Source organism: Stegostoma tigrinum, chromosome 30 (assembly GCF_030684315.1).
Source record: "Stegostoma tigrinum isolate sSteTig4 chromosome 30, sSteTig4.hap1, whole genome shotgun sequence".
Lineage (NCBI taxonomy): Eukaryota > Metazoa > Chordata > Chondrichthyes > Orectolobiformes > Stegostomatidae > Stegostoma > Stegostoma tigrinum.
In genome coordinates this window covers 37,119,504-37,139,609 of record NC_081383.1, presented here as the reverse complement: position 1 = coordinate 37,139,609, position 20,106 = coordinate 37,119,504, and the positions used below count along the sequence as shown (strand labels likewise).

At 39.9% G+C, this 20,106-nt stretch overlaps 1 protein-coding gene across 8 annotated transcripts in view; it reads left to right on the top strand.

Annotated features, from left to right (window-relative positions):
• LOC125466013 (E3 SUMO-protein ligase PIAS4-like) overlaps window positions 1-20,106 on the top strand; it is a 118,223-nt gene that overhangs the window by 83,965 nt on the left and 14,152 nt on the right. For all 8 annotated transcript variants that reach the window (XR_009442789.1, XM_048560096.2, XM_048560095.2 and 5 more), the window contains 4 exons: window positions 3,256-3,346; window positions 12,355-12,486; window positions 12,902-13,007; window positions 16,034-16,107. Coding sequence is in view for 7 of the 8 variants with exons in the window: in XM_048560096.2 (XP_048416053.1) it covers window positions 3,256-3,346; window positions 12,355-12,486; window positions 12,902-13,007; window positions 16,034-16,107 (403 nt within the window). In the remaining variant the exon portion in view is untranslated. The remainder of the gene's footprint in view (window positions 1-3,255; window positions 3,347-12,354; window positions 12,487-12,901; window positions 13,008-16,033; window positions 16,108-20,106) is intronic.

The following is a 20,106-nucleotide window of genomic DNA, read 5'->3' as shown; positions in this document are numbered from 1 at the left end:
AACTTATTCAACTACAGTAAAGACCACTGATTTTATTTTTTTTACTATTTTATATCTCACTCACGCGCTCTCTCTCTCTCTCTCTCCTTGGAATAGTATATTGATAGGCCATACCTTCCTTTAAATCTGCCCATAAAGGCTCAGGTACCTAATTTATATTCTCACTTATAGGATTTGAGCCTACCCAGAAAGAAGCCCCTTTTTTCTCCTTACATTTTTCCTTTCTGAAGCTTTTTGCTCTTAGCCTTCCAGAAAAAGATGTTTGTATTTTGTTTGCAGGAACATTTTACAATTTAGATAAGATGGAGTACAGTCTTCAAGGCTGGTCCTTCATTAAATCCAAATATCAATGCCTTTTTGTTGCCTGTACGATCTTTCCTGATAGTACGTTTATTCATTTCATATTTCTAGTTTAAATCAGGAAAACTGAAGTGTGCACAAGTGATTCTGTCTTCCGTCCTATTTAGTTTGCCACAAATTATGATGGGTAATTTGGCCAAGTTTTTTTTTCTAATTTGCTGCCTCACAGCCATGCCACCTGAGAGATCACAGACAGTCTTGTTCTAAATGTATGCAGTGGAAATTTGAGGAAGGAAGAAAGGGCTTCTATCAATTTTTAGACAGTGATTTTGCTGCAACTGATTTTTTTCTGTGTTTTCATTGCGCTGTCTTCATTTGGGAGTGAAAGGTGTGCTGAATGTAGTTATAGCGTAGCAGTATAGCTAAGACTTCACTTTTCCTGCCTGGTACAAAAATTGAGAATAGTTACTCTGGACAGTCACGTTGTAATGAGACACTGCTGTCCTTCTGGACCTTGAGAAACCAAAACGAGCTATTTCAAGGGTTAGCTGATTGATGGGAAAGTAGTCCCTAAATAGAGCAGATATTAAATGTACTTTTCTGAGCCCTTAACCACTTATGCTATTTTTTTTAAAATTAATTCATGGGATGAGGGCATCTTTGGCTAGGCCGTCCTTTATTGCCCATCCTATTTGCTCAGAGGGCAGTTAAGAGTCAAACACATTGTTTTAGGTCTAGAGTTGCATGTAGGATTGGACCAGGTAAGGATGGTAGTTTTCTTCCCTAAAGAACATCAGTGAACCAGATGGGGGTTTTTTCCCAACAATCGACAATGGATTGATGGTCATCATTAGACTCTTAATTCCAAAACTGTATTGAATTCAAATTCCACCATCTGGTATGGCAGGATTCCAGCCTGAGTCCCCAGAATATTAGATAACACAAGGTGTTATGTTAGCCCACCGACTCCCGCACCTTTCAGGAGGGACCACTCTCTCCATGTCTCCCTTGTCCACTCCAGACTCCCCTCCAGCCCCACCACCCCCAGCACTTTTCCCTGCAACCAAAGCAAGTGCTACACCTGCTGCTATACCCTCCTCTCTCCCCCCCGCCCCAATCCCAGGCCCTAAGAAGACTTTGCACATGCAACAGATGTTCACCTGCGCATCTGTTAATGTGATATACTGTATCCGCTGTTCCCGTTGTGGCCTCCTCTACATCGGGGAAACCAAACGGAGGCTTGAGGACAGCTTTGCGGAACACCTATGCTCAGTTCGCAACAAACTGTGAACACCTCCCAGTCGCGAACCATTTCAACTCCCCACCCCCCCCAACTCCTCGGATGACATGCCCATCCAGGGCTTCCTGCATCACCACGAGGATGCCACTCAAAAGACGCAGGAACAGCACCTCATATTTCGCTTGGGAACCCTGCAGCCCAATGGTATCGGTGTGGACTTCACCAGCTTCAAAATCTCCACCACCCCAACCACATCCCAAAACCAGCCCAGCTAGTCCCCGCCTCCTTAACCATTCCTCCCACCCCCATCTCCTACCCACTAACCTCATCCTGCCTCCTTGACCTGTCTGTCCTCCCTGAACTGACCAATCCCCTCCCTCACACCCCACCTACATTCACCTTCACTGGCTCTAACCCCACCTCTTTGACCTGTCTGTCTCTCTATTTATTTCAGAATCCCCTTCCCCTCCCCCATTTCTGAAGAAGGGCCTCTACCCGAAATGTCAAACTTTCCTGGTCCTCTGCTGCTTGGCCTGCTGTGTTCATCCACCTTCAAACTGTTTTGTCTCAGATTCTCCAGCATTGGCAGATCCTACTGTCACTCCCCAGAATATTATCAGTGTTTCTGGATTAACAGTCCAACAACAGTATTGGTAGTCTATTGCTGCCTCCTGCCCACCAGCTCCACCGTCCCTCATGGATTGTGGGCATTGCTGGCTATCCAGTATTTATGGCCCTTCCTCAGTCCCCTTAGAAACTGTTGGTGAACTAACTTTTTGAACTGCTGCAATCCACGTTCTGTATGTTGACCCACAATGCCCTTTAAGGAAGTAATTCCTGGATTTTGGCCCAGTGATTTTGTTTTCAAGTCAGTTCGGGACGTGGCTTGGATGGGAACTTGAAGGTGGTGATGGTCCCAAATTTCTGCTGCCCTTGTCCTTCCAGATCGAAGTGGTCGTGGGTTTCGAAGGTGCTGTCTCAGGATCTTTGGTGAATTTCTGTAGTGCATCTTGTGGATAGTACACACTGCAGCTATGTAACATTAGTGGTGGTGGGAGTGGATGCTTATGAACATGGTGCCAATCAAGCAGGCTGCTTTATCCTAGATGGTGTCAAGCTTCATGTTGGATCTGCATCCATTAAAGCAAACAGGGAGTATTCCATCATGAGATGGCTTATTGGCCTCACTTATTCGCAATGTTGAGCTAGATCCTGGTTAATCCTTGCATTATAAATGAGATGACGATAATTATTTAAATTTCAGGCAGTGTGTTGAATGTTAGGCTAGACTTGCAAATTTCCAAATCTTGTAATAGCCAACTTTCAACTTTGAAGACTCAACATCTTTTCTCTTTCCTATTTCTCCCTTCCTTGGTATTTCAAATAAAAGTTCACACCGTGTTCATAGTTATGTATAATACAATCTAGGTAAATATTCTGCTTGTCCTTGTTAACCAGTGCCAGATTGCTGGCACTTTAAGCAAAATTTCGGAACCTTGCTGGGTCCCGTAATGGACTAATTACTCCAGCTTTTGGCTGTGCAACCGCAGTCAGCATGTTAAAGCAGTGGCATATTCCAATTTTGGCAAATATAAAATTAGGATTGGAACAGTACTCCTACAATCTCTAGTTTGGCCTTCAGTAAAGATGAGATGATGGAAGTAGTGATATGAAATTCCTTTTTCAACAAAATTCATATTTTCTTTTTTTTTAAGGATTTGCCACTCAGATACAGAATTTATTCAAGAAGACCAGTATCCTCCCTACCTGTCAATAAAAGTAAACTCAAGGGTGTGTCATTTTACGGTAAGCTTTTGCCATCTCATTGCATATGAGGACTAGACAAGATAACTTTACAACCGGATACTGCTTCTGGAAGAAAAAAGTGATTACGTCTTAGTCACTCAATATTAAAGTACTTAGCAGAAGCAGTTGTAGAATGAAAATATTGTGCTTACTCATCGTCTACTTACAAAATATTTTCTGATGTAAAGTCATTGCCTTTTTTTTTAAAAGCAATTTTCATGTGTCTTACCAGGCCGTCAACCAATTTTCAAAGGTCATATTTATTTGCTAATTCCTTCTTCAATCTCACTCTTTCTTTGGCATATTCACTCTTGGTTTTATTTTTGAAATCAGAATTATCAAGAACATGCCTTGATCAGACAAGGCAGTTAGCTCAATGCAAAAAATAGATAACAACAAGAGTTATAATAAATGCTAGTTCATTGATAGTGTTTTTTTAGCTGAGCATTGTCTAGTGCTTGGAACTTTGGTAATAACCATTTTTGTAACACCAAATTTAAAGGGAACTAATGGATTTGAGACTTATTTTACTGCTGAAACCAAGTTTGATTTCAGTCCGAACCAATGAGATAATCATTCGGTGGATGGATCCTTTTTGAACTGATGATGGAGAACTTCTGTTTAAGTTTTGCCCATGACTTCAGATCTTGTCCAGAGAATCTCCCAGATGGCTTGTATGTGACTTGGAGACACCTGAAGGAGGACTGAGACTCCAAAAGCTTGTGTCTTCAAATAAACCTGTTCGACCATAACCTGGTGTTGTGATTTTTGTTCACCTCAGTCCAACATCAGCACCTCCACGTCTTTGATAAGGTCAGCAGTTATTGCTTCTAAAGTTATTGCCACTAAAATGGTAAGCTAGTAAATGCTAGTCCCAACACCCTTTAAAGAGGAAGTGTATTGAGACTGGGGCAGGTGCTCGGAGTCTTTTGTAAGCTGAAGGGTCACACACCTGAAGGTAGCTGGACCAAACTGGAGGGAGACATGTATGCGTTCATGAACAAAAACACAGTTGTTGGAAAAGCTCAGCAGGTCTGGCTGCATCTGTGAAGGATAAAATACAACTAACATTTCAGATCCGGTGACCTTTCCTCAGAACTGAATGCATTCGTGTCCTCTTGCCCAAAACAAAGATTTCCATTGCTGAAGTTGGGAGCTGCAGAAGTACTAACCCATGGAAAATTGCTGTGTCCTCATACCTAATTCTCCTTTCTTCATCCCGAGTTCCCCTTGTCTTCATAAACAAGCTGATCACGTGTAAGTGACAGCTTTTACTTTCCCACCCTCTCTGCACCACAATCTATCCTTGATACTTTCTCCTTATAAATTCCCAAGAATTTATGTAACCTGGTTAAGCCATGCAGGAGTATCCAAAAAAAAGACAAAGCACTAGAATCATAGAGTTGTACAGTATAGAAACAGACCCTTCAACCAGCTCATCCATGCGAGCCGCATTTCCTGAATTGAACTTGTCCAATTTGCCTGTATTTGGCCCACATCCTTGCAAACCTTTCCTGTCCAAATGTAATTTAAATGTTGTAATCGTATCTTTACCACTTCCTCTGGCAGCTTGCCTTCCCCCCCCCTCCAGTTTCATTAGTTTGTCCTGTTTCTCCTCTTGTTATTTTCCAAGTTATGTTGCATTCCAAGGGGCATGTGCACTCATACACCCATGCATGGGAACAACTGATTTGAACAGAAGCCTTAAGGCCACTGTCAATCCATTTCAGTTGACTTCACCAACTTTAAACAGCCATAGAAAATACCTCGCACTTGTAGAATTGCAACAGAGTCAGTAGTTGAACAAGCAACTAACCTTTGGATAGTGGTTTAATCCCTTGTAAGTAGCACTGAATTGAGAAATTGAAGGGAAATTGGCTAACTGCATGCTCAGGAATGAATATTTGAGAGGGCATCAGCTGAAATCCTAGCACTAAAATGGCTTCACATCAGTGTATACTCTTTGTTATGAACTGCTTGCTGGGCATGGTTCCTACAATTGTTGTGTGCATTTGCATTGTAGAAACTATTTCAAGCACTAAGCAGTTTCTTTAGTTTCTGAACATTTTGCACAACTAATCTGAATTTTGAGTCATTAAATACATTTAAGTAGATTTTAGAATCTCTTAATCATTCCTCATTATTAAACTAATCCTCATGATATAGTGGGTTTCCTTATGGCTGGAAGTGTGACGGTGACGGCATTTGCTTGGCCCCCATGCAGTCTACCAAATAGTATACTTGTCATCAACCTGAAATAATCTGAGCAATACTTCATAGATTTGGCTGGTGAGCTACTGATGAGACCACTGTTTACTTATAAACCAGGTTGCACAATGATGTATGAAACCTCATAAGCAACAGTTTCCTTCTTTTTGGGCTTTTGAATTAAAATGATTACCTCAGCAAGGGTCCTCTGGGAATAACTGCTAACATCTTTCATAAGTGGATCCTTATGTGGCACGTGTCTGTATTTGCACAAGTGCTGATGTGAGTAGTATTCTTTCCGTTAAGAGGGTTAATTTTTCATTGACAAATTCTGAATACTTCCTTCAAGGCTACACAAAAAGATGGTAATTACAATTGAAGCTAATGGAATAGGAAGGTCTGTCAGCTCTGGACATCAAATTGACTTGATCCACATAATAAGTTATGGATACATTAATGTTTTTCTGACTGGAAGATGGTGGCAAATGGTGTTTCCCATGGGACATTATCCAAGTCATTCATATACATTAAGAAAAATACTGGAAATCAGAGTAAAACTTCAAATTTTTCTAATGAAAGCAAGATGGAAAGTGTGATTAAATAGGGAGAATGATAGCAATTGACTGCAGATAGCCTGGCAGAACAGACAGGCAAGTAGTAGATGGAATTTAATGCAAGGATGTATGAAGAGAAATAAAAGTAAAAAATGTGGATACATTTAGCAGATTAGGTGGATTCTTGAGAGAAATTTTCAGCTTGACAATCTTTCATTAGCATGAGATGATCTTGGTAGTAGGGATAGGGAGAGATAATATAAACTCTAAACTTTGCCCCAATCAAGGGAGCTGGGAATGCTATTGATAAGTGGGCACATAGAGAGAGAGAGAGAAGTTGATTTGATTTTATTGTAGTCACATGTACCTAAGTACAGTGAAAAATTGTTTTACAATCAGTACAGGCAAATCATTGCAAACAAAGATATGTAGTTTGTGTGTGTGTGTGTATATAAAAAAGTTAGAGGTCCATTCAACAAATCATACAGAACAAGCTACTCTTGAACCTCTTCTACCTGACAAAAGAAGTTGGAAGAGAGCATTACTGGTTGGGAGTGGTCTTTGATGTTGGCAGCCTTTCTACGGCACAAGAAGTATAAATGAAGTTTGTGGATGGAAGGTTGGCGTCCGTGATGGCTTGGGCTGTGCACGCAACTTACTGTAGCTGCCAATCCTGGGCAGAGCAGTTGCTACACCAGGCCATGATGCACCCATATAGAATGCATTCTGTGGTGCAGCTGTAAAAGTTGGTGAGGTTCCTTACGGACAAATCAGATTTCCTAAGCTGCCTGACGAGGATGAGGCATTGTTAGCAAAGTACTTGAGATGTTGGACATCCTCTGGTATTGAGTACAAAAGCAGGGAGGTTGTACTGAACCTTTATAAAGTTCTGTTTAGACTGCATCTAGTGTATTGTATCCAATTTTGAAAGGATATGATGGTCTTTGAGAAGGTGAAGAAGCGATTTATTGAGAATCGTTCCAAGGATAAAGAAATTCACTTGCAAGGTAACGTTGTCTACAGGAATAGTGCCAGATGACTGGAGGATAGCAAATGTGGTTCCCCTGTTCAAGAAGGGGAGTAGAGACAACCCTGGTAATTATAGACCAGTGAGCCTTACCTCAGTTGTTGGTAAGGGGTTGGAAAAGGTTACAAGGGATAGGATTTATAATCATCTAGAAAAGAATAATTTGATTAGGGATAGTCAGCATGGTTTTGTGAAGGGTAGTTCGTGCCTCACAAACCTTATTGAGTTCTTTGAGAAGGTGACCAAACAGGTAGATGAGAGTAAACCGGTTGATGTGTTGTATATGGATTTCAGCAAGGCATTCAATAAGGTTCCCCACAGTAGGCTATTGTACAAAATGCAGAGGATTGGGATTGTGGGAGATATAGCAGTTTGGATCAGAAATTGGCTTGCTGAAAGAAGACAGAGGGTGGTTCATCCTGGAGTCAAGCTACTAGTGGTGTACCACAAGGATCGGTGTTGGGTCCACTGCTGTTTGTCATTTTTATAAACGACCTGGACGAGGGCGTAGAAGGATGGGCTAGTAAATTTGCAGACGACACTAAGGTCGGTGGAGTTGTGGATACTGACAAAGGATGTTGTAGGTTACAGAGAGACATAGATAAGCTGCAGAGCTGGGCTGAGAGGTGGCAAATGGAGTTTAATGCGGACACGTGTGAGGTGATGCACTTTGGTAGGAGTAACCACAATGCAAAATACTGGGCTAATGGCAAGATTCTTGGTAGTGTAGACGAGCAGAGAGATCTCGGTGTCTGTGTACACAGATCCTTGAAAGTTGCCACCCAGGTTGACGGGGCTGTTAAGAAGGCATACAGTGTTTTTAGCTTTTATTAATAGAGGGATCGAGTTCCGGGACCAAGAGGTTATGGTGAAGCTGTACAAAACTCTGGTGCGGCTGCACTTGGAGTATTGCGTACAGTTCTGGTCACCGCGTTATAAGAAGGATGTGGAAGCTTTGGAAAGGGTGCAGAGAAGATTTACTAGGATGTTGCCTGGTATGGAGGGAAGATCTTACAAGGAAAGGCTGAGGGACTTGAGGCTGTTTTCGTTAGAAGAAGGTTGAGAGGTGACTTAATTGAGACATACAAGATAATCAGAGAGTTAGATAGGGTGGATAGCGAGAGGCTTTTTCCCAGGATGGTGACGGCGACCACGAGGGGGCACAGCTTTAAATTGAGGGGTGAAAGATATAGGACAGATGTCAGAGGTAGTTTCTTTACTCCGAAGTATGGGTATGGAATGCTTTGCCTGCAACGGTAGTAGATTCGCCAACTTTAAGTACGTTTAAGTCGTCATTGGACAAGCATATGGACGTACATGGAATAGCGTAGGTTAGAAGGGCTTCAGATTGGTATTGCAGGTCGGCACAACAAAGAAAGGCTGAAGGGCCTGTACTGTGCTGTAATGTTCTATGTTCTATTGGAAAAGATTGGGTGGTTGCTTTTGAAACAAAGGTCAAGGAATGATTTGAAAGCAGTGTACAAAATTGAGAGGTTTACATAAAGTAGAAAATAAACACTTTCTGTTAAAACATGTGGAGAACACAAATTTAAGTTATGGAACAGAAGGTTGAGCTTTCTTTTAAAGGTAACAGTTAGCAGTCATCTGGAACTTTATGCCCGCAAAGATCTAGTAAGTGGAGAGGATCAAATTTTTTTTTTTCAAAAAAGAATAAAATAGACACTTGGATGAAATAAACTTGCAGAGTTACAAGGATAGAGAGGTGGAATAAGACTGACTGACTGACTAACTAGAATTCTGTGTGTTGTGCCAGAAGTGACCTTTCTTTATTTTTATATAGAATTCACATAAAAGTCCTGTAGTGTGGAAAAAGGCCCTTCAGCCCAACAAGCCTACACCAAACCCCAGAGCATCCCACCCATACCCATCACCCCGTAATCTACCTAACCTACTCATCTCTGAAAACTGTGGGCAACTTCGTATGGCCAATTCACCTAACCTGCACATCTTTGGACTGTGGGAGGAAACCAGAGCACACAGTGGAAACCCATGCAGACGCAGTGAGAATGTGCAAACTCCATGCAGACAGCTGCCCAAGGGTAGAATCGAACCTGGGTTGCTCCCACTGTGAGGCAGCAGTGCTAACAGCTGAGCCACCATGCCATCCCAATGCATGGCATGCTTATCTAAAGATTAATATTTCTATCACCTTGGGTTCTGTAGCATGTATTATTTTGCAACAGTATGCAAAAGCATTGCTTATGTCATTTAATCTTTGAAGGAAATATGCAGCTGGGCAAGTTTGATGCCATTGTGTAGGTTGTAGGTTATAGTTTGTCTGCAGGAAATTTCAGCAGTGGACAATGCTCAGTATGTGGGTAATTACCATCCAGCAACAAACTGACCTTGCGCAAGACCACTGTTCTCTTAAGGTGCTAGTGTGCAACAGCTCTGCCAATCTTAAAGGGACGGTGCAGTGCAATATGATGGCTGGTTGAAGCAAATAGCAGTTAAATGAAGCATTGGTGGATTGACCAAGCAGGCAGTTTTGATTATGGTGCTAGGGGCAATGAGTCAATGGAAAAACTGTGGGAAAAGGATATGCTGTTGTACAAACTGGAAACATTTAGTGTGAGGTCAAGCAAGTCAGCTATTTGTACTGTTGAGTTCTGCCTAAGCTTGACTTTTAAGGAACGGTAGAATTATGGGTGCAAATAGAGGAAATATGAAAATAAAATGTACGTAAAGAAAGACAAACTTCATTTCTATAAGGCTGTTCACACTCTTGGGATATTCCACCATAGTACAACACACTGTAACACAGCGTGTACACACACCAGTTAGTTGACTTAAATGGTTAGTGCTTATGTTTATGTTCCACACAGTCCTCCTTCTGGTCCCTTTCCAACTAATCCAATCAGCCTGTCTTCTATTCTTTTCTCTCTCTTGTGTGCTTATTCAGCTTTCCCTCAAATACAATCAATAGAAAGGTGAATCAATCATATTTGAAAATGGTATTGGAATCTCTCTCAAGCTTGTTGTTAGAAAGACAACATTGCTTCAGGTCAAAGCTGTTGTTAAACCTCCCACACCAGTTTTAGTTTTTATTAAGACCATAAGATGTAGGAGCAGAAGTAGGCCACGTGATGACAAGGCCTGGTGTGTGGGGTTTGGGGTAAAAGTTCTCTATCAAGTTCAACAATAATTTTAGGGCCTGAGCACCTTCTCCCATGTCCTTAGCCAACTCCCACACACACTACGCCTTGCCATCACATGGGCTGCTACCACAACAGCCCATTCTCAGCTATTAATGGTCCCTGTTAGCAACTATTCATTCCCCCAGGTTGATCTTTAACCATTCCTTTGTCTGCCCAACTGTTCTCTCATGCCGTCTCTTGCTCTCTGGGCTCCATCTCCACCTACTGTTTGCTCCTTCACTCTTCCCCATCCCTTTCTTAGAACTAATTATCGCTAGAAGTTTAGTATATGAAGAAGGGTCATTGGACCTGAACTGTTAGCTATTCTTTCTCTCCACAGATACTGCCAGACTTGTCGAGTTTTTTGAGCAATTTCTGTTTTTGTTCCCAAATCTATGTACCAGTTAAGTATTTGCCCATTACGCTCAACACTATAGCATTATACCTAATCTTTGCAGAAGTTAGACAGCTTTTCCAATCCCCACACCATCTATTCTTTGGGCTGTGAATGAGGTTAGTAATTAGCATCATATTTAGGATAGTATTGTTCTTACAGGCCATTGCACATAAAGAACTTGACCTAGACTGTCCAGACATTTCACATGGGATCCTTGCACATATAAATACATAAATCCTGCCTGAGCTGATAGAATTGGAAACACCGATCTTTAACCTACTGCATCGTCCTGTTCCCAAAAGTACATTTTTAAAGGATTTTTTAAAAATTGGATTACAAGAACATTAATTTTATCACTCTTACTATGTAGAAGTAATATGCACTATTGCACTGATCTTTTTTGTCTCCGAGAAACTGGTCATAATTTAAAGTGTATTTTAGGTCTTCAAATAGTAAGAGAACAGCTGTTTATACACCGATGTGATATGCAAGTATTTTGCTACTAAAGAACTGCAAATCTACAGCACTCTAAACCTCAATTGAGGCATTGACAATTAATTAATAGTATAATTGAACTTTTTTTGTTTTTTACTTAAAATGCCAATACAATACATTTTTAGTTTCATTATTATCACTTTGCAATATGGGAAGCATGGCTGCTAATTTGCACACAGCAGTGTCCCAGAAATAGAACTATGATTTTGACATTATTTTATTTATGTTGTTTGATAACTGTAAAATGTTTGAGGCATCGGGAGAAGTGCCTGCTCTTGGTCAAAATAGTGACTTGTGATCTCTTACGTACACTTAAAGACAAACAGTACCTCGGTTTACCATCCAAAAGCTGGCTTGGTCTTGCAAATATTAGTTGAACAAGTTCTGACTCGTTCATTTCGTAGGGCAGTACAACATTGTTCCTTATATAAACATATAGCTACCTGGACACACCCTGATGTTTATGGGTAAGTTGCTGAAGTTGGATGAAATAGGAGAGGGATATATAGGGAACATTTTCCCAAATTGCAGCAGAATGTGATAAGCTCTTTGGAAAATGTGCTAGCCACATTGGACCAAGTAGATATGACAGATTGCAGTGACAGCAGTGCTCTAGAAGACATGGAGGTGAAGTGGTTTGAGCTGTCCTGCGTTGAAGGGAATGGATTAATTTTGCTGAGTCATTCCATTATTTTCCCTCTCCTGTTTCACTGCTGTCATGGTTACTCACAAGTTATTCATTGTGCACTAGTGAGAAGGATGCAGTAATGGGGTTAGGCGGAGAGCGGTAGCAGATGTATGAACACGACCATAGATTGGTTGTTTGACATTGCTTTGCTTTGTTTCTGTGCCGTAGATGAAATTTCTATTTCACAGGTAGTTGTAATAGTTCTGAATCAGATATTAGAAAGCTAATCTGGTCCTGCTTTTAACTTCCTGTCTCTCATGCTTTCCTCCATGTGGCAGAAGGAGAATCTTCAGCTGAGGAAACTCGCTAAAGTTTTGTTTTATCAATAGCTTGAGATATATTGGGAATATGCTGTGTGAAAGATTCTCAGCCTTCAAAGTACTGAATGTAAAGCTGAATTATCTTCAGTGAGTTTTAACTTGCGGTATTGACTGAAATTTATAATCAAAACCTTTTGTACTTCTGTTTTTTTTTATTATAGAGTTACTTCTCATCAAATAAACCTGGAGTAGAACCAAAAAGGCCTTGTCGACCCATTGATATCACGCCGCTATTAAATTTGACATCTCGTGGAGCTAATTACTTAAATATATTTTGGGGACATTTTGCCAAGGTAAAACCCTCTGGTTCTGAATGGCCAAATATGAAGTGTAACACAAATTGACTGGCTAGTTCAGTTGGTTGCATGGCTAATTTGTCAGTGATGCCAACAGTGTTGGTTCACTTCACACTGGCTGAGATTACTATGAAGGACTCCCCTTCTCAACCTCTCCCCTTGCCTGAGGTGTGGTGACCCTTGGGCTAATTCAATACCAGTCCTCCCTCTCAAATGTGAGGGCAGCCCTGTGGTCTGCTAAGACTATGGCAACATTACCTTTTGTGTCGAGTGCAATGTTTTATTGCCTATAATGCAATTCAATTTGATATTATATGTGAGAGTTAATGTGGGTACAGACACTATCACTTGATGTGAAGTTGATTTGACTGTTCATTGAATGTAACTCTTTCCCTTTAATTATTTATTTTAGCGATATTCTGTGGTTTTGTACCTAGTAAGACAGCACGTAGTGGCAGAATTGCTACATAAGCTTCAAGCAAATGAAACTAGAGCTTCGGAAATTTCCAGAGAATTAAGTAAGTAGTTTTTGCTGGAAAAAAGAGACGCATGTTAAAGCTTTTTGTCTTGCAATCACCAGGAGTCCTAATTTTCACTCCCATTCATGTTGCTGATTTGCAGATGATACATTTGCAATTTTTGACTCTGTAATCACATACCAGTATTTCCTTGTGTGCTATAAAATGTTGCATTTTGAGGCTGTTCACTTTTTCATTTGGAGCAAGTCTAACGTGCTTACTTTCCTCTATTTCAGTTGAGGAATCAATTTCCACTATTGTCTACATTTGCCAATCCGTATACCTGTTAGGACTTCTGTATTGCTTCAAGTATCTCAAACATTTAACAGGTTAAGCAAGTTGTTTCAAGTGGTGCTTTCTACTGACAGGTCTAAAAAGACCTGACGACCACACAATTGAGCGACATCATGAATGAATTTCAGTTCCAATTGTATGTCATCTCAACAGATCCTATATCAATGATTGGCTGATTTGAATCAAACTTCGGTTGTGTGTAATAGTCAGAGTACGATAACCAACCAGCAAATTCCAAAGCAACGCCTCATTTTAAATGTGATTCTGTGATTGACAGGGGCTTGCTACATAAACCTGAGGGGTTTAATAGCTACGTCACCCAATTTAAAGAAGTTGTTGCATTTGTAACATAGTTCATTTATGCTCGCTAGATGTTTGCAGAGATCATGTTTGTGGCCACAAAAGGAATATGTTCAGGTTTTGCATGCTTTTCTTAAAATCCCTTGGAGCTGTGGAGCTTAGCTTACCCTTAACAATGCAATGCTTCAACCAATCGAACTTGATTTGCTAACCAGCCAGCACTGTTTTCCCTATGGAGTATAAATTTTTTATTTTGAAGTTTGGCTTTCTTGCCTTTGGGTGCAAGATAAAAACTTTAGGAACTTGTTGCTTTTTGTTTCAACAATATTCCAGGTCGGTACCGCCAAATAGCTATAAGATTTTCTTAGTCAATATTGTAACTTTTCAAATGTAGTTGAATTATGATACAGTCAAACAAATCTCACTGATAGCAGCTATTACATCAGAAGCACCGCTGTAGTAAACTGTTAACTGGCAGGAAGAAAATCATTACTGTTCATTGCTTTTTGCACCTGTAATACAGAAAGCTTGGTTGTTCTTTTCCAAAACACCTCCAATAATGGGATGATAGTAATGTTTACTTAGTGGCTTGTGGTTTCTCTAACGTAACGAATGTACAAGTCACTGGCTTTCAGTTTCATTTTAAGATGTTCAGAGACGTTCTAAAGTACCTCAACCGATTTTTGATGTCAAAAAATTTTGAAGCTGAAGCTCGTACTTTTCAATCTAATATTTCACATGTTTAAGCTTCCTAAATAAAGTTCTTCAATCATAAATTGAGGTAAGTCCTAGTGTGCAAATATATTCCTCACTATTCTAAGCATGCATCTTCAGTCTCTCGAGGTGAGGTGCTTAAACCGCATTAAATTTACCTACCAAATTGAATGGTTGAGGTTGGTGTCTTATGGCAGATAAGTTGCAGGTTCTTAAACATCAGCAAATTGTAAGTGAGTCATTTTTTGTCAAGATACCTTTTTTTAGTGTTTGGTATGCAATGTCTGAATGTCAGAAAAGGATTCTGTAGTAACTTCCGTAGAAACATAGAGGGTAGGAGCAGCGGGAGGCCATTTGGCAAATTTGAGCCTGCTCAACTATTCATCAAGATCATAGTCAATCGTCCAACTGAATAGCCTAATCCTCCTTTCTCCTCATAACCTTTGACCCCATTAGCCCTAATGCTGTATCTAGATGTCTCTTGAATACATTCAATGTTTTGGCTTCAACTACTTCCTGTGGTAATGAAGTCCACAGGCTCACCACTCTTTTTGGGTGAAGAAATGTCTGCTCCTGTCTGTCTAAATCGTCTACCTTGAATCCTCATACTGTGACCCCTGGTTCTTGACACCCCTACCATTAGGAACATTCTCCCTGCATCTACCCTGTCCAGTTCCATTAGAATTTTAAGTCTCTCTAAGATCCTCCCCTCATTCATCTGCATTCCAGTGAAAACAATTCCAAACCAGTCAATATCTCATCAGGCCCGCCATCCCTGGAATTAGCTTGGTAAACCTTTGCTGCACTCCCTCAAGAGCAACAGCATCCTTCCACAGAAAAGGAGAGTAAAACTGCACACAGTATTCCAGCTGTGGCTTCACTGAGACCCTGTATAACTGCAACAACATATCCCCGCTCCTGTACTCAACCTCTTGCAATGAAGGCCAACGTACCATTTGCCTTCTTTACCACCTGCTGCACCTGCATACTTATCTTCAGCGACTGGTGCACAAGGACAGCCAGGTCCTGCTGCACACTCCCTTTCCCAATTTATAGCCATTCAGTTAGTAATCTTCCTTCTTGTTTTTGCTTCCAAAGTGAATAACCTCCCATTTTCTTCACCAGTACATGGAGGAACCAACTAGAGAGCAGGTCATCTTAGACTAGGTGCTGTCTAATGGGAAGGGAATCATTGCTAGTCTAGCTGTGCAAGACCCTTCCGGGGAAGATCGACCATGATGTGATAGAATTTTTTTTATCAAGATGGAGAATAAGGTTGTTGCTTCGGAGACTAGGGTGCTGAGCCTCAATAAAGGAAACTACGAGAATATGAGGCGTGAGTTGGCCATGATAGATTGGGGAGAGTTACTTAAAGGGATGACAGTGGATAGGCAATGGCAAGCATCCAACGAACGTTTGGGGGAATTGTAAATAAACTTGACGGAAACAATTACAGGGCTGTGTGGTAATAATAAGAGTGAGACTGAAAGATGGTTCTTTCAAAGTGCTGGCACAGGTGAAGTGAACTGAATGGCCTGCATTGATTTCTGCGCGATAGTTTCAAGAAGTTGCAAGTTCTTCCTTCCTCCTCCAAGCAGAGTATCTTCCCAACTCAAAATAAAAATTATAACTACTGTTGTTTTATATTACGTGATGACAGTTCTATTTTGATTTGGTACAATTTTGGTAATAGAAGTTATCCCTGCTTACGTTAAAAGTTCGAAAAAAGCTGCGACTGGAACCTGACAATGATGTAACCACCACTGGCCTCCGCGTTTCCCTTATGTGTAGTGTAAGTATTCCTATATTTATGCAAGATCTTTTCTAAAAGCTAGTAAAACAAAAGTAAATCTCAAAATCTCTTAATAGTTACTATATTTAGCTTTAAAAATGAAAAATTTTAAAGTGTTTCTACTTTTTTTTTACAAAGACAAATTTCATTTTTATTGTAGTTTTGGTTCACTTAAATGAGAGCATTTTTAAAAGCTTTCCTTTTGTTCAAAAAATTAGATGCCTCCATTTTAAACATTTCAAAATGATGTATGTTCAAGAAATAGCTTGTATATAGGTAACTGAAACAGCCAATATGGAGGCATCAAGATTCCACCGACAATATTTGGCTATTAGGTAGTTGATTTGAATCTGAGACACGACCTGATAGTGCCTTGTTATCTTTTAGCATGCATTCAGCACTAATTGGTTAACATCCCATTCAAATAGTATTTTCAGCAATGCAACATTACTGCTGACTGCACCAATACATGTTATGTGGTTGAATCTAACTGAAGAGAGACTAATTCAAATTCTCACTGTAAATTTCATCTTTATTCTTGAAAATATTATACCATTTTGGTTTTATTGTCAAAAATGGAAGCTTCATAATTGTGTCCCCGATAGTGTTTGCTTGAAATAACAACATGCATTTGCAAAGTACCTTTAACTAATAAAATATCACTGAACATTTAAAGCAACATTTGATGCTGATAGCCTTTATTCAGTAAATAAAGAAGTCTTTGAACTCTTTGCACATAATCCTGGAGATGAAGATAAAGGAACGGGCTTAAGAACATAGCTTGTAGTAGAGGAATGAAGCTATGGATTATCTTTTGTGGGTTATTTCCGGACTGTTTCCAAACAAGTGAGCACCTCAGCACAAGAAGAGGACCTGATGGCCCAATCAAAGCTTACAGTGAATGCTGAAACCAGTTGTCTTTGATATTCATTCGAGTCTGCATTAGTAGGATTTAAGGGAGCAGAGATGAGGACCACGCCGGATGGTATGGTTTGTTGTGATGAAAGGTGTATATTATTGCCATTTTTGGAATTTGGATTTGTATTGAGGCAGAAGAAATTGGCCCAATTCATTCTGTGTTTTCTTGTTCTGGAAAAAGTCAGAATGTCATTTGAATATTCATTTAAATGATTGCATTCAAAGAAGACACACGGCTGCTGTCAAGTGCCTGACAGATTCCTGTGGTTAAATAGCTAAAATGTTTCTATTTACTGACCTGATGGAGTGGGTAGTAATGTTGCATTGTTGAAAATAGTATTTGAATATATTATCACAAGCACAGCAAAAATATTAAGGCATATTAGTTTAAATTTGACTTGGGAACAAAAGTTCAAAGCTTTTCATTCAGAAAAATCCAGATTTTTTTTTAAAATATAGAAAGTAGAATAGTTTCTTCTCTGAGGGAAATCCTTTCTCCAGTTCAAAGTAAACAGTCACTTCAGTAGAAGTGCTTTAAAATACTTTTTAGTTTCTGAAGCTTCAAACCCAGGAGAGTTTGAATAGAAATCTCTTGTTGTTGTGTTAGAGCTGAGTTGATTTAATTCATTGGAATTGTGACAGGTTTGTGCTATTGGACTTGGAAAGGAATCCCATAATTGTCGCTGTAAACTTTCTTATTGAACTGTCGAGTCAGATTTAAAAAGCTTAGGTATGAGTGACATTTCTTTGGGACTGATTCTTTTTATTGGATGGTGTTGAGAAAACAGATTGAAACTTTTTTTTGATGTTTGTGTTAAGATCTTTTGAATGAGTGTATTTTTGTTTATTTGTTAAAATGTGTTCTGTGGTTAAAGAATATATGCAGGCTTGTGTGAACGTGTTTCTGTGCTTAACCAACATATTAACCAACCAGTCGAGAGTGTGGTTGAGTAAATTAGTAACTGTAGAAATGTGACAAATGGACCAAAAATGCATGTAGTTGGAAGTGGACTGGGCGTGGATTTTCTTCTGAGGAGGTAGGGCTAGAGAGGGATGTAGTTGGAAAGTATGTGATCAAAAATAACCTTTTGTATATGGTTGATAACTTCGGATTCATGAGGCCATGTGAGACAAGAAAGGAAATATTACAGTGGAAACTGGCAATATGGGTGAACATTTGAAACCACCTAACGAGGATCGAAAATATTGGATGGAGAGTGACAGTTGGATCCTTCCTTGCAAGATTATCCTTTTGTTGAGGGGATAAAAAAAATCATTGAGAAAGAGCATAGGACGCGTTCAACTTGAGACATTTGATTTTTAAGATAATTGAAGGGCTCATAAAACTTTGTCTCGGTTATGATCGCATTGTTTAAAAGAATCATAGAGTAATACAGAATGGAAATAGGCCCTTCGGCCCAAATTACTCCATGCTTACATCGTGCCCACTCAGCTAGTTCCAGTTGCCCGCATTTGATCCATGCATGTACCTGTCCAAACATCTTTCTAATGTTGCTATTGTACCTGCCTCAACCACTTTCTCTTGCAGCCATTCCATATACATGCCACTCTCTGTGTTTCAGAGTTGCCCCTCAGGTCCTCCTTAAATCATTCCCCTCTCACCTTAAACCTGTGCCCTCTAGTTTTCAGTTCTCCATCCTGAGTGGGGGAAGGCTATACGCATTCATCCTATCTATGCCCCTCATGATTTTTTGCACCTCCAAGAGGTCACCCCTCATTTTCCTATGTTTCAAGGAATAAAGTCCTATCCGGCTAACTTCTCCCTATAACTCAGGCCTACTAGCCCTGGCAACATCCTCATAATTCATCTTTGCACACTTTCCAGTTTAACTGTGTCTTCCTTATAACTATTTGAACAAAACTGTACACAGTACTCCCAAGTGTGGCCTCATCAACGACTTATGCAACTGTAAGGTAACGTCGTAACTCCTGTACTCAGTGCCTGGACCTGTGAAGGTCTGCATGCTAAATGCCTTCTTTGCTACCCTGTCTACCTGTTTTTCTGATCAGATTGCCTACAGAACTGAAAATGGACAATGACAAATGTACAGAAGGTCAAAATTTGTCAGTGATGATTATGAATGGTGTAATCTGTTTCATCCTGTGGTAATTAGAAATCTAAAATGCCAGAATTCTGTACTATTCATTATTATGAATTTTTGGAAGATGTGATCAATTATTAGCTGTTAAAAGTTGGTTTATTGGCTTTGCTTTTAATTTTACTGAAGCTACAGTAAACTACAAATGTGTGCTGCGGACAGTCTGTGGTTTCTGTTGGATAAGTGTGTATATTCTTTAACGTGTTTCCTGTAAGGGGGAAAGTACTTGTAGTATCAATAATTCAAATTTTCTTGGATCTGTAGAAACTGCAGTCATAAACTACACTCTCCTTGGCTTCTGAATGTATAGAACTAGTTGACAGTGGACAGTTCCAGTATTTTCAGGTTCTCTACTAATGGAGCTCTGGCTGTTAACAATGCTTTTAAGGCTGAGGTGGGCAGATTTTTTAATCAGCAAGGCAGTCATGGATTGTGGCAAAATGCAAGAAGGTGGCGTTGAGAATTATCAGCTTAGTCATGAACTCATTGAAACAATGGGCTGAATGGCCTCATTCTGCTCCTGCATTTCATTAATTATAATTTCTTATATAACTATTAAAACTGCTTCCAGCACTATGTCAGACTATATATTCCAGATTATCATCACCTTGAAGTCCCCTTTCTTTTTCCTTACTCGGTTACACTGCCTATAACCTCCAATTACCAACACTTACCAATGAAAACCATTTCTCCCATCCTATTTTTATCAAGTTCATCCTCTTTTATGTTTTAAAAATTGAAAATAGTGATATTATCAAAATACAGGTTTTCATTTCCAAAGAACTTGCAATGAGCTAACAGAAAAGGATTTAACATAACCTAAGATAAATTGAGAGTGCCATACGCTTGGGACCAATGGTCTTGATCATTACCTGACGGTCTTGACGTTGTGATCACCTACTTTAAAGTGTTTAAGCTGTACCATCTTTGTCATGTGGACATCCATTCAAGTTTCAGAGAG